Source organism: Lytechinus variegatus, chromosome 3 (genome assembly GCF_018143015.1).
Source record: "Lytechinus variegatus isolate NC3 chromosome 3, Lvar_3.0, whole genome shotgun sequence".
Taxonomy (NCBI): domain Eukaryota; kingdom Metazoa; phylum Echinodermata; class Echinoidea; order Temnopleuroida; family Toxopneustidae; genus Lytechinus; species Lytechinus variegatus.
The window spans coordinates 63,714,908-63,732,716 of NC_054742.1; the positions used below are offsets into that span (position 1 = coordinate 63,714,908).

At 36.5% G+C, this 17,809-nt stretch overlaps 1 protein-coding gene across 1 annotated transcript in view; it reads left to right on the forward strand.

Annotated features, from left to right (window-relative positions):
• Positions 1-17,809, forward strand: part of LOC121412112 — a 54,937-nt gene that overhangs the window by 24,387 nt on the left and 12,741 nt on the right. Inside the window, exons 15-24 of the mRNA XM_041605019.1 lie at positions 173-646; positions 3,477-3,536; positions 7,257-7,616; positions 8,715-8,846; positions 10,624-10,701; positions 11,525-11,596; positions 13,298-13,351; positions 14,224-14,301; positions 15,182-15,268; positions 17,018-17,092. Of these exons, the coding sequence (XP_041460953.1) occupies positions 173-646; positions 3,477-3,536; positions 7,257-7,616; positions 8,715-8,846; positions 10,624-10,701; positions 11,525-11,596; positions 13,298-13,351; positions 14,224-14,301; positions 15,182-15,268; positions 17,018-17,092 (1,470 nt within the window). The remainder of the gene's footprint in view (positions 1-172; positions 647-3,476; positions 3,537-7,256; positions 7,617-8,714; positions 8,847-10,623; positions 10,702-11,524; positions 11,597-13,297; positions 13,352-14,223; positions 14,302-15,181; positions 15,269-17,017; positions 17,093-17,809) is intronic.

Genomic DNA, 17,809 nt, shown 5'->3' on the forward strand with positions numbered 1-17,809 from the left:
CTCAACCGTGGGTTTTCAAAACCACCTTTGTGAATTCGGGCCATAGATTCTGAACCCTATCACAACTCTGAACCTTTTCATATATCTTCAGAGAAAATAGCGTAGGAGCATTCCAAAATAGCAAATCTCACATTACCAGAAATAACAAATGGTTTTTGTCTTTACTGCATAGCAGATTGAGACAATGAGCGAGAGGGGTGATGCGCCCATGACAAAGAAAAAAAAATCTGGTAAACGCTGCATGGTGTACAACTGTGGACACGATGCTTATCATGGGTATATAACACACAAGATGCCGGGAAAGATGCCAAAGAGCAAACAGGATTTCACAGAAATTCAGAAAAACTGGATCGCCTTCATCGGACGGAGGCGTAAATTCAACACGCACATCGCCCGCAAATATGCGAAGATCATCGTGTGTTCGGAACATTTTTTGAACGAGGACTATAAAGAGGAGGACGTCAAGCTGTTTGAGCTTGGATTGCGTACGACCCCTCCAGCACTCAAGGCTGATGCTGTTCCCTCTCGAGACAAAGCCACACACCCTTTCAATCCGTATGGTAGTGCTCGTCCGTCATCCAAACGAAAGTTCAAGCATTTCACTCGACTGGCGTCGGGCTGCGAAATGTGGACGAGCGGCAACCGGGTAAGCTCCATTTTATCCCTTTAACTCAATATGTGTTCAGAATGCGTCTTCATTTGGGCAATTCCATGAAAATAATTAACCTTATGGCTGCCCCCTATTGTCATAGAATTTAGCGATTGATCATGGGAATATTTTTTTTTATTGATTGCATTAATCATTTGTAAAAATCAAGCCTACAATCAATCTCTGTGCTTTATGTCACAGGGTCCATGGCTTTCCAAGGAGTGCTGAGATGTTTTTTTTTAAAGGACAAGTCCACCCCAACAAAAAGTTGATTCGAATAAAAACAGAAAAATCCAAGAAGCAGAACACTGAAAATTTCATCAAAATTGGATGTAGAATAAGAAAGTTACATGTATGACATATATAAAATTTTGCTTCATTTCACAAAATAGTTATATGCACAACTCTCTAATTTTGCATGTCACTGAGTTGTGCATATAACTGTTTTTGTCTCACCTGCGTAGCTGAGTGAGACTATAGGCGCCGCTTTTCCGACAGCGGCGGCGTCAAAATCAAATCTTATCCTGAGGTTAAGTTTTTGAAATGACATCATAACTTAGAAAGTATATGGGCCTAGTTCATGAAACTTGGCCATAAGGTTAATCAAGTATTACTGAAGATCCTATTAGAGTTTCATGTCACATGACCAAGGTCAAAGGTCATTTAGGGTCAATGAACTTAGACCATGTTGGGGGAACCAACATCAAAATCTTAACCTGAGGTTAAGTTTTTGAAATGTCATCATAACTTGGGAAATATATGGACCAAGGTCATTAAACTTGGACATAAGGTTAATCAAGTATCACCAAAATCCTGCATGAGTTTCACATCACATGACCAAGGTCAAAGGTCATTTGGGGTCAATGAACTTTGGCCGATTTGGGGGTATCTGTTGAATTACAATCAAAACTTTGAAAGTTTTTGGATCTGATTCATGAAACTTGGACATAATAGTAATCAAGTATCACTGAACATCCTGTGCAAGTTTCAGGTCACATGATCAAGGTCAAAGGTCATTTAGGGTCAATGAACTTTGGCCGAATCGGGGGGTATCTGTTGAATTACAATCATAACTTTGAAAGTTTATTGGTCTAGTTCATTAAACTTGGACATTAGAGTAATCAAGTATCACTGAACATCCTGTGCACGTTTCAGGTCACATGACCAAGGTCAAAGGTCAATGAACTTTGGCCGAATTGGGTGTATCTGTTGAATTACCATCATAACTTTGAAAGTTTATGGATCTGATCCATGAAACTTGTACATAAGAGTAATCAAGTATCACTGGACATCCTGTGCGAGTTTCAGGTCACATGATCAAGGTCAAAGGTCATGTAAGGTCAATGAACTTTGGCCATGTTGGGGTTTTTGTTTGATAACCATCATATCTCTGTAAGTTTATTGGTCTAGTTCATAAAAAGTGGACATAAGAGTAACCATGTATCACTGAACATCTTGTGCGAGTTAGAGTAGTATTCAAAGTCAGCACTGCTGCTATATTGAACCGCGTGATGCAGGTGAGACGGCCAGAGGCATTCCACTTGTATATTCAGTTGTCAGCAGCAATAATAATCCATAGATAAGGGGATGGGTGATTTTCATTCCAAATGTCCCATGTAGAATTTTCAAAAGTCGATTACTCTCCAGAAGTTTGAATATGTATATAAGATACTTGATTTTTGTCTCACCTGCATAGCAGAGTAAGATTAAAGCGCCGCTTTTCCGACGGCAGCAGCGTCAACACCAAATCTTAACCGAAGGTTAAGTTTTTGAAATGACAGCATAACTTAGAAAGTATATGGACCTAGTTCATGAAACTCTTAACCAAATCTTAACCGAAGGTTAAGTTTTTGAATTACCATCATAAATTTGAAAGTTTATGGATATGATTCATGAAACTTGAACATAAGAGTAATCAAGTATCTTTGAACATCCCTTCCAAGTTTCAGATCACATGACCAAGGTCAAAGGTCATTTAAGGTCAATGAACTTTGGCCATGTTGGGAGTATTTGTTGAATTACCGTTTTATCTCTGTAAGTGTATTGGTCTAGTTTATAAAACACTTACATTGGGGTAACCAAGTATCACTGAACTTCTTGTGCGAGTTTCAGGTCACATGACCACGGTCAAAGGTCAATGGACTTTGGCCAGGTTGGGGGTATTTGTTGAATTACCATCGTAACTGTGTAAGTATATTGGTTTAGTTCATAAAACTTGGACATAAGATTCATTAAGTATCACTGAACATCTCAAGTGAGTTTCAGGTCACATGACCAAAGTCAAAGGTCATTTAACTTTGGTTGAATTGAACTTTGGCCATTTTAGAGGTAATTATTAGATTGCTGTCATAACTTTCAAAGATTATAGATATAGTGTATACATAAAATGTGGATATGGGGGTAATCAAGTATAACTGACAAGTTTTAGGTCACATGATCAAGGTCAAATGTCAATAAACATATTGTATCATTATATGAATAGCACTGCTGCTATATTGAATTGCCTGATGCAGGTGAGACAGAGGCATTCCACTTGTTTATACCTGTTTTCACTGTTAGTCTTAGATTATATAACTGGCTTTTATTTCTAGTTTCAAAATCAGATTGATAAGTCCCCCCCCCCCTGAAAACAAATCTGTTCCACATACTCTTTGACCAAAACTCGCCAAGTTTCTCTTGAGAACCCCCCTCGCCATTTCTTGACCCCCCCCCCTCCCCCCCCCCCCCCTCCCCCAATACTTCCCCTGTGAAATGAATCTTGTTTCAAAGCTAAAAGAAGATTTTACCCAAAGCCGTGACATGATTTATGTGATTTGTCCTATCGCAGGAGATAATCCCATACCAAACCATACGGTATGATAAATCCAAGATTCCGGACCATCGCTTGGTAAGTACATATTCAGTGGATAATAAATTCCATTTTTCCCTTCTTGCATGCTGCCCTACATGTTTTCCTTCAAGCATCATTTTCTTTCCTAAATGACATGAAAAAAGTTGAAAATTCAGAATGATGGTTTCCAAAACATGAGTAGCCCTTAGCTCAGTATGACAATAAATCGGCTTGGTGAATAGCCATGTCCCTACTAGTAGTAGAATCAGTTTGGATGAGAAACTTACAAAATATTTGTCAGATGGTCTGTCTGAAGAGAGAGAGAGGGGGGAGGGATATATGAGTGAGATCATCAGGTGTGTGTTTCATAAGACTGTTCATGATTAACAAGTAACTTTACGTACAACTGGTGACCCTTTCTTGTGCTAACTGATTATAGGGGAAGGTAGTAGTAAGTAGTGACACTTTTTGCATTTTGCATGGTAGAATTGATATGAATAATAATATTGTAGAAATAAGTACCTTGGGTGGTATTCTGAGGTCATTTTATCTTTAAAATATTTTATTTTATCTCTTAAAATGAAATTGGTATTTATCTCTCAGATAAAATTTTAGATTTTATCTTGCGTATCTACAGATGATACGCAACAGAACAATGCCTGCGTACACATACCCATCGCGTATCTGGCCATTGCAACGCAGATGATGTGCTTGCGCCCATGTTACTTTGAAGAAAAAATAAAAAAACTTAAAAGAGGGTAGAGGCTATTTTATCTCTGTGACGTTGTTTTCACCAATATTTCTAAGTGAATTAACCCCAAATGGTGACATGAAAATGAAGAAAAATTATATATTTATTGAGAATAACACCTTAACGTTGTTCCTGTACAATCAGAGAGTATTTCATAAGACTTTTCTTGACTAATATTGTCTTTGAAATGATGCTTGAAAAGATGCGATAAAGACTTCGAAAAAAGATGAGAGTATTGTCATTTTTGTTAAAAAGAAATCTCTGAAAGACGCGTAAGCGTATTGTGCAAGCGTATTTGAAGTAAATAAATTGACGCAACCTCACCCCTTTGCCACACCTCCTGGCGGAATGGATTTTAATTGGCTGAGTGACATGAGAGAGCTATGAAAGCGCGTTTCTAATTGGATATTGATTAAAAAATAGGTGTGTGTTACAGAGATAAAATGGTTCTCAGAATACCATTCGGAGAGATTTTAAGGGTATTTTATCTCACTGATTTTAACGGAGATAAAATATTTCATTTTATCTGAGATAAAATGGATCTCAGAATACCACCCCTGGCCTTTAAATTTGATTCTTGGGAAATATTTTTCACCAATATGTAACTTTCTACCCCCACACTAAAAGTCATTGTGATCTTTGAAAAAAACGATGTCAAATGGCTCAACTTGCCCCATATGTAGGGTAGGTTGTGCCACTTTCTGGGGTAATTTGAGCCACAAAAAACTATGTACAAAATGTATGCAGGAAGAACCAGTATGCCAATTTTTTTATTTAAAGTCTTTTCACTCGCTAATTCTCTTTAAATACTAACACCCTCTAAAAGTAAAAGAACTGTAATGTGGTTTTGCTCCTTTCTACCTGCATATCAATGTCTTTTTAAAGATTGTTTGTTTTTTATTATACATTACCATAAGAATTACCATGGCTCAACTTGCCCCATGTTGGCTGGCTCATCTTAACCCAGTCCTAACTTCATGCGATATTTTTACATCCACACATTTCTTATGCATCCATCATGTAAAAGACTATGACAAGAATGAGAATCCATACCTGGAATTAGAATATTGTTCTTATTTCTTTACTATATTTAAAGATGTGTGTGGGTAAAAAGCACTTATCTATTTTACACCCTTTTTTACTTTTTGGCTGAAATTTGAATTTTTCCCTCTAAAAAAGTACTTTTTGTTTCAAAGTTGAAAACAATGTGGTGGGGTTAAGGGTTATGTAATGGGTCATCGATACATAACACCACCATAATGTCTGACTCATTCATTATTGGCCAGGGGCTGGTGGCTCAACTTGCCCCTATGCTCAACTTACCCTGCCTTCCCCTATCCCTATGTAACTGACTGAGCACCTAAGAACATGTTCCAGTCATGACTGGTGATCCTTTCTTGTGCTAAATTATATATCCCTATGTAGCTGACTGAGCACCTAAGAACATGATCCAGTCATGACTGGTGACCATTTCTTGGCTGAATGATGTAGCTGACTAAGCACTTGAGAACATGATCCAGTCTAGCATTAAGTTGTGCATAACTTTATGAAGAGCCCTATGATACACCCACCTTGGGAGTATTTCACAAAGATTTAAGTGTGTCTTAGGGTTGCGCTTTAAGTCCAAGTTGCGTGCGGCATAAAAGGCACCACCGCATTGGTGAAGTCTTGGTAAGAGGACGGGCATTACTGCGTATTATTCAATAAGACTGAGCATTACTTTTCATGTGTGTGCTGATGTACAAGCATGATTCTTAGTTCGCTTGACTCACTTTTACACTCAGGAATTGATATAGAATGAATCTCTGAAACTAACAATCAATGCTAGCGAAGAATGATGTGTTCCTGACATGCATTCCCATGTGAATCTATTCGTGTTAAATAACATGGACATCATATAAATGGGATGGCCTGTTATCATGTCTGTGCCCTGTTTTACAGAGGTAACCATCATGGTAATTACAACGGAAACCTTGATTTTGATTCGCTTCTGACCTCCTGTCACCGTGGCAGTCGCCATAATTCAAAAGTTAGCACAGTTATAAGTCTGTGAAACGGGGAACTGGTTTTATTCAGGGAAACTGCTTCACCACTTTTAATTTATCTCTTTTTGTGTACCCGGTATGTCACAAGCTTAATTCTGTAAACTGCAGTGGGGGGGGGCTGGGAGCCCCTCCCCCATCCATATTTTTTTGTGATTGCATCAGGCCACTGGACATTTCGGGGAGGACATCTTCCCTGAAGTCTTGTGCACATTATGATATTACAATTTTCCATATCAGACATACCTGGGGTATGTTACACACAAATTAGTATGCGCATGTCATTAAAATTGCTCATTGTTGCATATATTTGTGTACAGTTTAATGCTGTTCATTTGCTTGTTACAATGGTTTTCATTTCTTTATGAATCTTGCTTAGGAATTGGTGTTGCACTTGGTCATTGCTTCTATATTGTTTTGAGATAATTGGGCAAAGTTCAGAAAGATTGATTTTCTTTTTTAAAAATCACAAAACCTGAAACCTTAGATATGGAACCTAAGAAATATAAAAATGATGCAAAGTATAAAAACAAAACATTGCTTACCTTACTTAATGCAAATTTGCCTAATAAATAGTAATAGATCAAAATTGATTTATTTTCACATTTTTGGAAACATTATTCTGCATCAGTTTTCATGTATTTTCTACTTGTTTTGGTTATAATTACAAAAATATCTCCATTATGCCTCAAATATATGTTATAAATATATAATTAGTTAATTGAGAAAAAAGTTTTTAATTGATTGAAAAAAATTCTACAATCAGTTTCAGTATGTGAAGAGCTATCAACTTGCATCTCCCAGGTCAATGTGGGGCCCAGGCCCCCGAGTATTTCATTCATGGCGTAAATAAGGGTTATCACAAACTTTAAAACATGATTTAGAGCTTCCCGAAACATGATGTGGAAAGTTGATGAGCAGAATGTCTGCCAAGGCTAAAATGTATTTTTAATGAAGTATCATGGCTCCTATTGAATCATCCAGAGGAAAAAGATATCCCATGAACTCAAGTATCACCACGACTACGCAGCCCGACCAACGTATGCTGGTACAACATTCATAGACCTTTCCGAAGAGGACGAACATACAGAAAAGGAAGCAGCGTTCAAGGATTTCCTCAAGGAGAGAACGGAATCAGCAGACAAGGATGTCGCAGAAGGAACAAGGACAGGACGGGATGTCGGAGAGAATGATGACGAGGAAACCGAGTCAGCCACGGAGGAACTGCAAGAGGAGGGCAACTCAGCAACGCAAATAACTCCAGATTTAATAGAATATTTTGATAAACGTAGTAAAAAACGATCTAAGGAAACCCAGTCAGTGGAGCAAGAACACCTTCCTAAGGTAGAGTGACTCCCATATTTCCATTTTGTCCTTTAAGATTGAATGATATAGAGTGTAACATGACTATAAAGGCCAATTTAAAAAAAAACAAGAGGACCACTATTTAAATGAAATGAATTTATTTCCACATCTTCACTTTAGAAAAGATTTTTCAAAGCATAACAAACATCTTTCAAATTTCTGGGTGCGCTTCTTGGACGGGTTCCTGCTATGCATATTTGAATGGTGGAAACTAATAAGGGACTCAAAACTTGTGGTCTTTATAGTCAGTTTAACATTGCTTGTTTATTTATGTAGTTACAGAAGTAGGTTTGATTGTATGTTATTACTCTTTAACTCCTGGGGGCCATTTCATAAAGCTGTTTGTAAGTTAAGAGCAACTTTAAGAACGACTGGCGAACCCATCTTATGCGCTAAACCATCGCCAATTCAATATAACATTTACCACAATAAAGGATCACCAGTTGTTATTAAAGTCACTCTTAACTTACAAACAGCTTTATGAAACACCCAACTGGACTACTGGAGCCACATATCTATAAGATGCATGTGTGACCAAGAATTTGGCAAGAATATACAAATTTCTTACCATCGAACATATATTGAAAATATTTAACACTTAACATGTGTCAAATAATTAATACAGTAATGCAAAATGTTGATATATGTTTGAATGATTGCCTGTTCAAATTCTAAGTCTTGATGATAATATCATATAAACATCATGCGGAAAATGTAATAAAGATATCAAATATTGACACAAGTCATAATGAATAATGTAAATTCAATGATCACCAATTCCAGTTTCTTTACAATCACTCGGTCAGCAAATTTTAATCAACTTTTTAGGGTAGCTGAAGACTTGAAAATTTGGACTGTCCCTTTTGTTGTCACATAATTTATCTATAATTAAAAGAAAAAAAATCACCAGTTGTTTTAGGTGATTTCCATACAAAATGAATGAAATTAGCTTATTCCTACTATCTTCAAGATAAGTAGGCAGAGGGTTATTATAATTTGGTTGATAGTTTGTGTCCTCTATGTACTATAAGTCATTGTACTGAAGTTAATGGGATTTATTTGTATTTCTATATGTAGGAGGCAAAGAATGAAGATAAACATTCAAGTTCTACAGATTCCAATTCTGATGAATCCTCAGATATCATCTGCGTGACTGCAAGTCCGAAAGAAGAGGAAGGACTGAGAGAGAAAGAGGGACCAAGGATAAGGGTGAGATATATGTGCGATTTGAACTCTTGCACGCATTTCTCATATTATTTGGGGTACCGTTATACTTTTATTGTGCGTTCGAGTGTCCGATTCTGTGGTGTTTTGAAAGCTACTTTTATATCGTGCCATAGTTTGGCCCATATTCTAAACTCGTGTTTAAATCAAATCCTGGTCTAAAGTTGTAGTTGAGCTATGGGTAGCCAATTGTAACACAAAGCTTTAACACAGGTTCAAACACTCTAGTCATTTGTAACTGTCTGAGAATGATGACTAAAATTTGTTCTTTATCATTCAAGCATTAGGAAAGAAGACATCAAACAGACGGAATAACAAAGGGTGTGTTGCAAGAAATTGTTTGCACTTTGCAATCGATTTTGCTAATTTTAGTTTGATGTTTACAAGTGATAGAACAGTTTGACTAAAGCAGATCGGTTAATAGTTGTTGATGCAAGAAACGGACCTGCAATCATTGCAAATTTACAATTAACATGCAACACTCCAATATAATGTAAACAAAGATTTTACATTTTCCGCTTGCTGTAGTGGCCTAGGTTAACTGGACACCACAATCCAGTCAAGAGAGTTGAGAGTGAGGAAACTGATCAACACTTAGACCTTAATTAGTATTTTGGTTTGACTAAGCTAACAAAATACTCAGAACTAGTATCTAAAATTTAAAATCCTATCGCGGAATCATCCTGGCATTTCCCTGGTTCCAGAAACGAACTAAAGTTAGCTGTCCACAACTCCAGGATTCAGTAACACAAAGGTTAGCAATTGATCGTATGCTTGATTTTCGTGATTGATTGTACATTGTAGTCATTGCAATCAGTCATTGAAAAATTTTCTACGATCATTGCTAAGTTTTGTGTTACGGGCCCCTGGAGCTATCTGTGTCTGGAGATACAGTTGGTTTGCTTCTCATGAGGGGGGGGATACACAGGGATTTGGGGCAAATTCACCCCCCGAAATGCCCTACAGAGCCCTAGAAAAGTAATACAGAATGACCTGAAGCTGCCATAGGCCTGTATTCTGATCTCGGGTTTAAATTAAACCCTGGATTAAAGTTGTGTTTTAACTATGAAGAATCGGCACTAAATCCCTAACACTACACATCCAATTCATTAACTCGTTTGACTGTGAAATTGTTCATAATTATCTGGGAATGATAACTGAAGTATTCTGAAGTATTTTTCTTCATTATGAAAGCAACAGGAAACAAAATAGTAAGCATAAAGAGATATACAATATAAACATAATTTTTTTAATTTTTGGCTTCCCATAATTTTAGCACAATGTTAGATCATGGTCTTAGTTAAACCTGACTTCAGAATACGGGCCATAGAGTCAAATATAAACTGTAATACAATATAACAAATTTAGGATGGTGAGCTAAAAAAAGTATCCCTGCAAACAAAAAAAAAATCTTCATTTGTCCTGCCCTCACCTTTTAACCTTGATCTCGCTCTATATCTACTGATATTTCCAGTGTCAAGATAATCCATACTGATTTGTTATTTTTGCAAAGAAATTCAGTTACTAGGTCTGAGATTGTTTTGATGATCTGTTGCCATTGCATGATCAACAGCCAAGATCTTGTTGGGGGGGGGGGCAGTAGGACCTTTCCCTCTTTCCACCTGGTCAGTCTTTCCAGCCTCCAATTCTTTATCAGGGTTAGGATGATTTAGTGTATTTTTCAGTCGCACAGTAATTTTGTTTGTTCTTTTCCATTTACGATTAAAGCCCAATTTTGGTATGACATTGTCCTTGTTTTCAGCAACGCAGACGGCGTCCTTGTGGACATTGTGAACCATGCCAAATAAAGGAAGACTGTAAACTATGTAATTTTTGCAAAGTAAGTCAATACTTTTTCCTTTCCCCCATATTACTACTTTAGATAAGGACTGAGACATGTTACAATTAATTTCCAGATTTTGATCGTCGGAAATTGGTATTCAGATAGATCAGTGTCAAAAATTGAACACAATAGGATAACAATAAAATATGTAAGATTTTTAATAGAATACTCTTCTAGCTTCCCTCATTCTATCCCCCATATCACATTGTTCAACATTGTTGACATTAACAGTGTCAAAATTTTTAATTTTTTGCTTTATTATAATTTTGAATTCACTTTTGTTTGTATTTTTCATACTTTCTACATTGTAAAGTGCTTTGATATGGATCTCATGAAAAACTCTATAAAAGACTAAGTTATTAATAATATAGATGATCTATGTAGCAAAAGTCTGTAACAAATTTTGATTTCCAAATCATAATTGTAGGCCCCGTTCTTATCCACACTAGTAGTGGAAACCAGTTTCACTTATGATGAGAACGGTCGAAGAGGTCTTGGAAGCGTTTCTAAATGATCTTCCAAACCAGTTTGGAAAAATACCTCTCATGATGTATGTGTCAAGACTGCTTTGCCTCATCAAACTTATTAAGCATAGATAAGGACTAACAGTTTAACTTTATTTGAATGAACCCTGCAACTTTCTCTTGTGTTGAAGCACAAGAACAACATCAGATGTTTCAGCTGTAACTTGAAGAGCATTCCTTTGCAGTTGTCCACATTTTCATGATTTTCTTCATAAATGTCATTGAAATAATTTGAAAGCTCACAATTAATTTTCCTTTTGTTACACGACTTATCTATACGGTATCTTTAAATTCAGGATATGAAGAAATATGGAGGGAAGGGCATATTGAAACAAAAGTGCGCTCTACGGTGGTGTTTGAATTATAAAGTAAGTACATCTGGTACTATCAAATTGTTTGTTTGTTTGCTTGTTTTTTTTTATTAGTATGTACTACCAAACTATCAAATTGTTATGTTGAGATGTCCAATCTATCAACTCAATCAGATCTGTGACTTTCAAACACAAATTGTGTTGATCCTTGTTTTAAATTTTTGCATGACATTACCATACAAATAGAAGTGGAACGAGAGCGAGTTGATCCCTGTTTGTTAAGGTATGCATGACTTTGGAATTTGAGTTTATCTATTTAGAAAGGTATACATGACTTTACAACAATTGGAATTTGAGTTGATCCCTATTTGTAAGAATATGCATGACTTTACAAACACTATGAAATCGAGTTGATCTGTACGTGTAAATATATGCATGGCCTTACAAACTGTTGGAATTTGATTTGATCCCTATTTGTAAGAATATGCATGACTTTACAAATACTATGAAATCGAGTTGATTCCCTGTTTGTAATGGAATGCATGGCTTTACGTTAAGGTATGCATTTTACCAACGAAATATTGAATCTGAGTTAATTCCCAAGTGTAAAGTCATGCTTGACTTGACAAACTCTTGGAATTTGAGTTGATCTCTATTTGTAAAGGTATGCATGACTTACAAATAATTGGAATATGAGTTGATCCCTAATTTTAAAAACGTACATGACTTTGGAATGCAAGTTGATCCCCATATGTGAACCCGTGCATAAAAAACTCTTTTTCACCTTTTATTTGAGGTGGACTTGGCCTTCAGTATTCCTGAGGAACCAGCTTAACCCTTAAAGGACAAGTCCACCCCAACAAAAATTTGATTTGAATAAAAAGAGAAAAAATTCAACAAGCAAAACATAACGTAAAAAGTGAAATATTGTATAATTTAAACAATAAAAAACAAAAGAAATAGTGAGTGACATCATCAACTCTCTCATTTGGATGTAACTGGCTCGTTCATATAACTATTTTGTTAAAAATAAGCAAAACTTTGAAATGTCATAACTTTCTTATTTTTCATCCGATTTTGATGAAATTTCAGCATTGTGCTTGTCTGATTTTTCTCTATTGATTCAAATCAACATTTTTCTGAGGTGGACTTGACCTTTGATAAACTGGGGGGGTCAATTGACCCCCCCCCCTTCGACAAATTTCGCTGATACGCCTCCACGCAAAACTTTTTGACCGCACCACTCACCGACTTTTTACTTGCGCATCTTTAAAGACCAAATTTGCGAAGCCTGGGTACGCGTTTCTGAAATTACACATTTTTTTGTAAGCCCATGTCGATCCTAAAATTGCCCCAAAACGTGATTACATGTACAAAGTCAATGCAAATTGTGTTTTTCAACCAAAAATCATAAATGTATGATTATTTTTACTTTTGTTGGTTTAGATGGATTTATTTCATGTTATTTATGATTGCAAAAGGATCCCTGACAAATTTCATAAAAAAACGATAAAATACAAAGGTTTAAAAAAACAAAGAAATATATAAGAATTAAAAAACAATAAAAATCATAGGATATTGATTATTTTTTTAAAGATTTTTTTCAGAAATGTAAAAATCTTCATGTTCTACGGCGATCGTGCAATCAACGGCCAAGATCTGGGGGGCGTGAATGTTGGTCTGAAATAGCCCAGTTAGGATAAGGTTAATGACAAAGCTGAACCATCGATAATTTTTATGACTTTTTTTTGTATTCAGGTCAAACGCCCTAAATTTCGATACCGGAGACCAAGACGTCCTGTCATTGAGCAGGTAAGTTGCAATAAGCTTCAGTCAGACCAACGACATTGACTCCAAACCGACCGATGGCAGGCTATTGTTGGAAATAGCGTAATGGCTTTGGTTGGTTTGACAGTGGCATTAGTGTCAAGAAGAGTTTTTACCAGAAACTTTTAAAGGGGTATACTGGGCTGAAACTTTTTATATCTAAACAAATAGAGCAAAATTTACGAGCAAAATGCTGAAAATTTCATCAAAATCTGATAACAAATGTCAAAGTTATTTAATTTTTAAGTATTTGTGAAAACAGTTATATGCACGTCATCATGAATATTTGTTAGGTGGGCTGATGATGTCACATCCCCACTATTACTTTTGATTTTACGCATAAAGTAGCATAATTAATTAGCAATGAGAATTTTCACAGAATTAAATCTTATAGTTTTGTAGATTATGCCATGAGTAACACGACGGCCGAGATCATAAGCCTCCTTAGGCATCGAAATAGCCCAGTCTATTTAGGGTTAAATGGTGGAAATCTTAATGCGCTACACCAGGAACTTCCGATCATGATCCTACAAAAACATCGATTTTTGTCGCGAGCATTCTTTTGACGCAACATTATTCACCACCATCTGATTATGTGCATGTTAATGAGAATATGCAGGTGGTTTGACACTTGCAACTTCCAATGCATAGGAATGTTCTCTCTACATGTTGCTCTCTCTTTCTCTTTCTCTCTTGAATTCTTTGCGATTATTTGTCAATGTGACTACTTCTATCTTTGTTTTATGTGGTCACTGTTGCTTGTTCGATTTGTAGTTTGTTAATTCAATAAATTAAAAGGCCCCTTTTGACTCTCAATAAATTGTTATGAGCTATTTTTCTTGTAATTGTGTTTATAGCAAGGTACGCAGGAAGGCTGTAGGAAGTGCGTTGCCTGCAGGACGAGTATCAACTGCAGGAACTGCAAAAATTGTTGGGTAAGAACTCCATGCTCTACGTGGTTCTACTTGTTTCCAAAAGATCACTGGCAGTCTGCTTTAATAGAAAGATATTTTTATGTAAAGTCGGATAAACTTTTAGGAATACAGAAATCAGAATTTTGGTTTGCTCTAAACCGTGTAATTGGTTCTGAGTCTCGCATTGCAACCAGAGAGTCCTATGTTTAAATCCCAATTCTGCCAAGCTTCCTTTGGCGAGGCATCATTCCACCCTTGGGAGCGTTTCATGAAACGACTTGTCGGACATTTTATCCGACAAGTACCATAGGAACAGTGCATCTCAGCCAATCAAAAGCAAGGAAAGATGTCAGATGAAAATATTGATGAAACGCTCCCCTGGTATTGAAATTTGTACCTGATGGGGTGCGAAAGCCCATGAGGTATGCCTATTGATTGAGTTTGGAAACTCTTGTTGGAATGCTCTGCAGGGAGTGCAGAAAGTGCATACATTGTATACGGTCATGCCAGGATAAGATGATCGGGGAAATTACATATCTTTAAGGCACTCAGAGTTGTTTTAGGGATGCATCTAAGAGTTACCAGAATATTATTATCAATACTAAATTAAATTCATCTCAGAACTCCTCCTTTAGAGATGTGTTCTTTGACTCAATGAGTATATACGCTGCCTATGGCAGAGGTGAAGAGGGGGGTATAAATAGGATTGAGTGCCGAGAGTGCTTTGGCCACAAAATATTTTTTAAATGTTAGTGGTAATAAACTAAAAAGTGGGAAATCCCCCATACAGAAAGTATCATTGGGTCCACCTTATGGTATGTGATCAGTATCTATACCAAGGACTTTTAATGTGATATCATATATTTTTTACCATTATTATATTCCATTTTCTTGTATTTAGCATAGGGAAGCTCATCTTCATCGTAAAGATAGGAAGAAAGAATCCAAGCACCAATGTATCTTCAGAAAGTGTCTGTTAAAGAAATATGTGAGTATAGATTTTTAAAGTGATGCTTATGTTCAGTGTACATATATAGTCAGATGCCTAAAATGTAGCAATTGCACTTGCGAGACTTTTACTTGGCTTTTGTTGATTACCTATGCATAAAGATGAGCAATTGCTTGCAACCAAAAGCGTTTTCTAGTAAGCTGAAGCAATAGCTAGAGATTGTATACGTGAAACAAACGATTTGCTCGGGGTTTTTTTAGATTTGTTTTAGCATTTGCTTGATCAAGACAATCGTATTTCATCATCATGTTCATGCACGTGGGAGAGAAACCAAAGGGGTATAGGAAAAGAATTAATCGAGAGGATACTACTCCAGAGATCACCGTCGCTGCTATTGACCGCACCTGCAGCCAACTTCGGGGATGAGTGTATTAACCAGAAGAGCTTCATTCTTCAACATCCAGGCGACATGTGACAAGAGCTACAATTCACCAGTATTCATGTGGGCTTGCCCAGATCCGTTCTCGATTTCTAGATTTTTCAAATGTTTAGAGCTAAGCCATGTTGTTTTGAGAAATGCATGTTGCCAGGGGACTCTGGATATGGAATATCTCCGCAAAGGATGACACCTTCGCTGTCCCAGACATGCCAGTAAAGCATTTCTTCAACAGGTCTCTTACAAGAAACCTTGTAGTAATTGAACAGGCATTTACAGACCCATTATATCTTAATCATATTCATGAATTTGTGAAAACACAAATAACCTTAAAAAATAATTCATCTTTTGTATTGATGGTAGTATAGTGATGTGTGTGATAAACAGAGACATTAAAAGTATAGATTTGCAGTAAAATCATTCATTTACACCTATGCCTGGTGATGTTGCACTGGACAACCCTTTCCTTGAACATGCAGAAGCAGCATTCATCAGTGGAAAAGACCAGTCAAAATGGAATAGGATATTTTCATAACCACCGAGTTCTCATCTCTCTTCATGATTTCGAACAGCTTCTTTTCCCAGGAAGTTAGGTTAACCTTCTGATCAACGGTTTGGTTAGCATCTGCCTTTTTGCAGATGTCTTCGTGTTTGATATTGTTTTCATAATTCATTTTTCATCCATGCTTTTGCAAATTTTAGTTTTGATGCTACTCTTTCCTTCAGGGCTCTCATTTTCTTCTCTCTTTTTTTTGCCAATGGTAGATAACTGTTTTTCAGTCAAAAGCAAAAAGTCTTTCATGATCTGCACCAAAAGTGCACCAAATCTTGGTCAATTGTATATTCTGATACCATGTAAAAATGAATATCCGCTTTACATATACGTTATGTCCACACTAACAGTGGCCTACATGTACATATTGTCTTCCTAGTAAGTGCAAAGCGGATGCCAACTATAGAATTTTTTCCATTAGAAACAGGTTTAGAGGAATAATATTATACAATATTCATCTCAGGAAAGGAATACTTCATGAGAATAGCAATATAGTTTTTGACTGCCATTTTACGAAACCATTTGCATACGAGTGCCACCTTTGTTCTGTGAGTCATATTGGCAATAGTGTGACGTTGCTATTGTTCAAATACCTGGCAATTGCTTGTTGTAGGCTATCAAAAAATTATGCATATGAAATTAAGCAATCGATCAGACTTTATCTATCTCTACCTGTCTAGCAATTGCTTGTGCTTAAAGAAATTGACATGACTATCATGTGTGAGTGTTTGGCAAACTACGTACAACAAATGTACAATGAAATTCAAATATTGGTGATGATATATTTTTTGTTGAACAGGACCCAAAGAAGTCTCAGGAAGCTCCACTTTCAAGTCCTGTGGACCCTCCGCTTTCAAAACCTTTGAAGAGAGGGGTGAGTAGGAATGAAAACCAATAGAATGAGATCCCTGGTAATGTGTCATGAGTCCTCTTGTCAGTGATGTTTTTTGACAGATAAATTTTAGCCAATGAGATGTACTTGCTTTCATTGTTATAGACCTTATGCATATGATGTCATATTCTCAGAGCGCCCTCCCCCAGAGGATATAGGAATGCACGTAAATTGATTTGTCAGAGATGCGTCATCTGCAGATTACCAACATATGCAAGGCAATGGCTTCAGCCTCTAAGATGACGGGACTGTGGTATCAATGGAAAAGGTCCATTGAAAAGCACAGACAAAATGCTTTGTGAAATGCTTCCCTAGGGCTTGTCTCACAGAGAGTAATGATTGATTTAAGTCAAATTCAAATTGAAGATGATCTTAACTAGACTTTGACAATTCATCTTACTTAAAACCTGCAAATGCAATTGCATTTTAGAGACAGCTTAAAGACATTTTGATTCTGACTCCCGAGTTGACCTGTATATTTAGATTTAGATTTAGATTTGTTTTCCGTTCACAAAGCACAACAAAATCAAAGTAACAATACATAATCAAATTTAATATTAGTCATATTACACTCAAACTATTGGTAGTAGCAGAAATAGTAGTGGTAGTGATGGTGGTGGTGGTGGTAGTGGTAGTAGTAGTAGTAGTAGTAGTAGTAGTAGTAGTAGTAGTAGTAGTAGTAGTAGTTGTAGTAGTAGT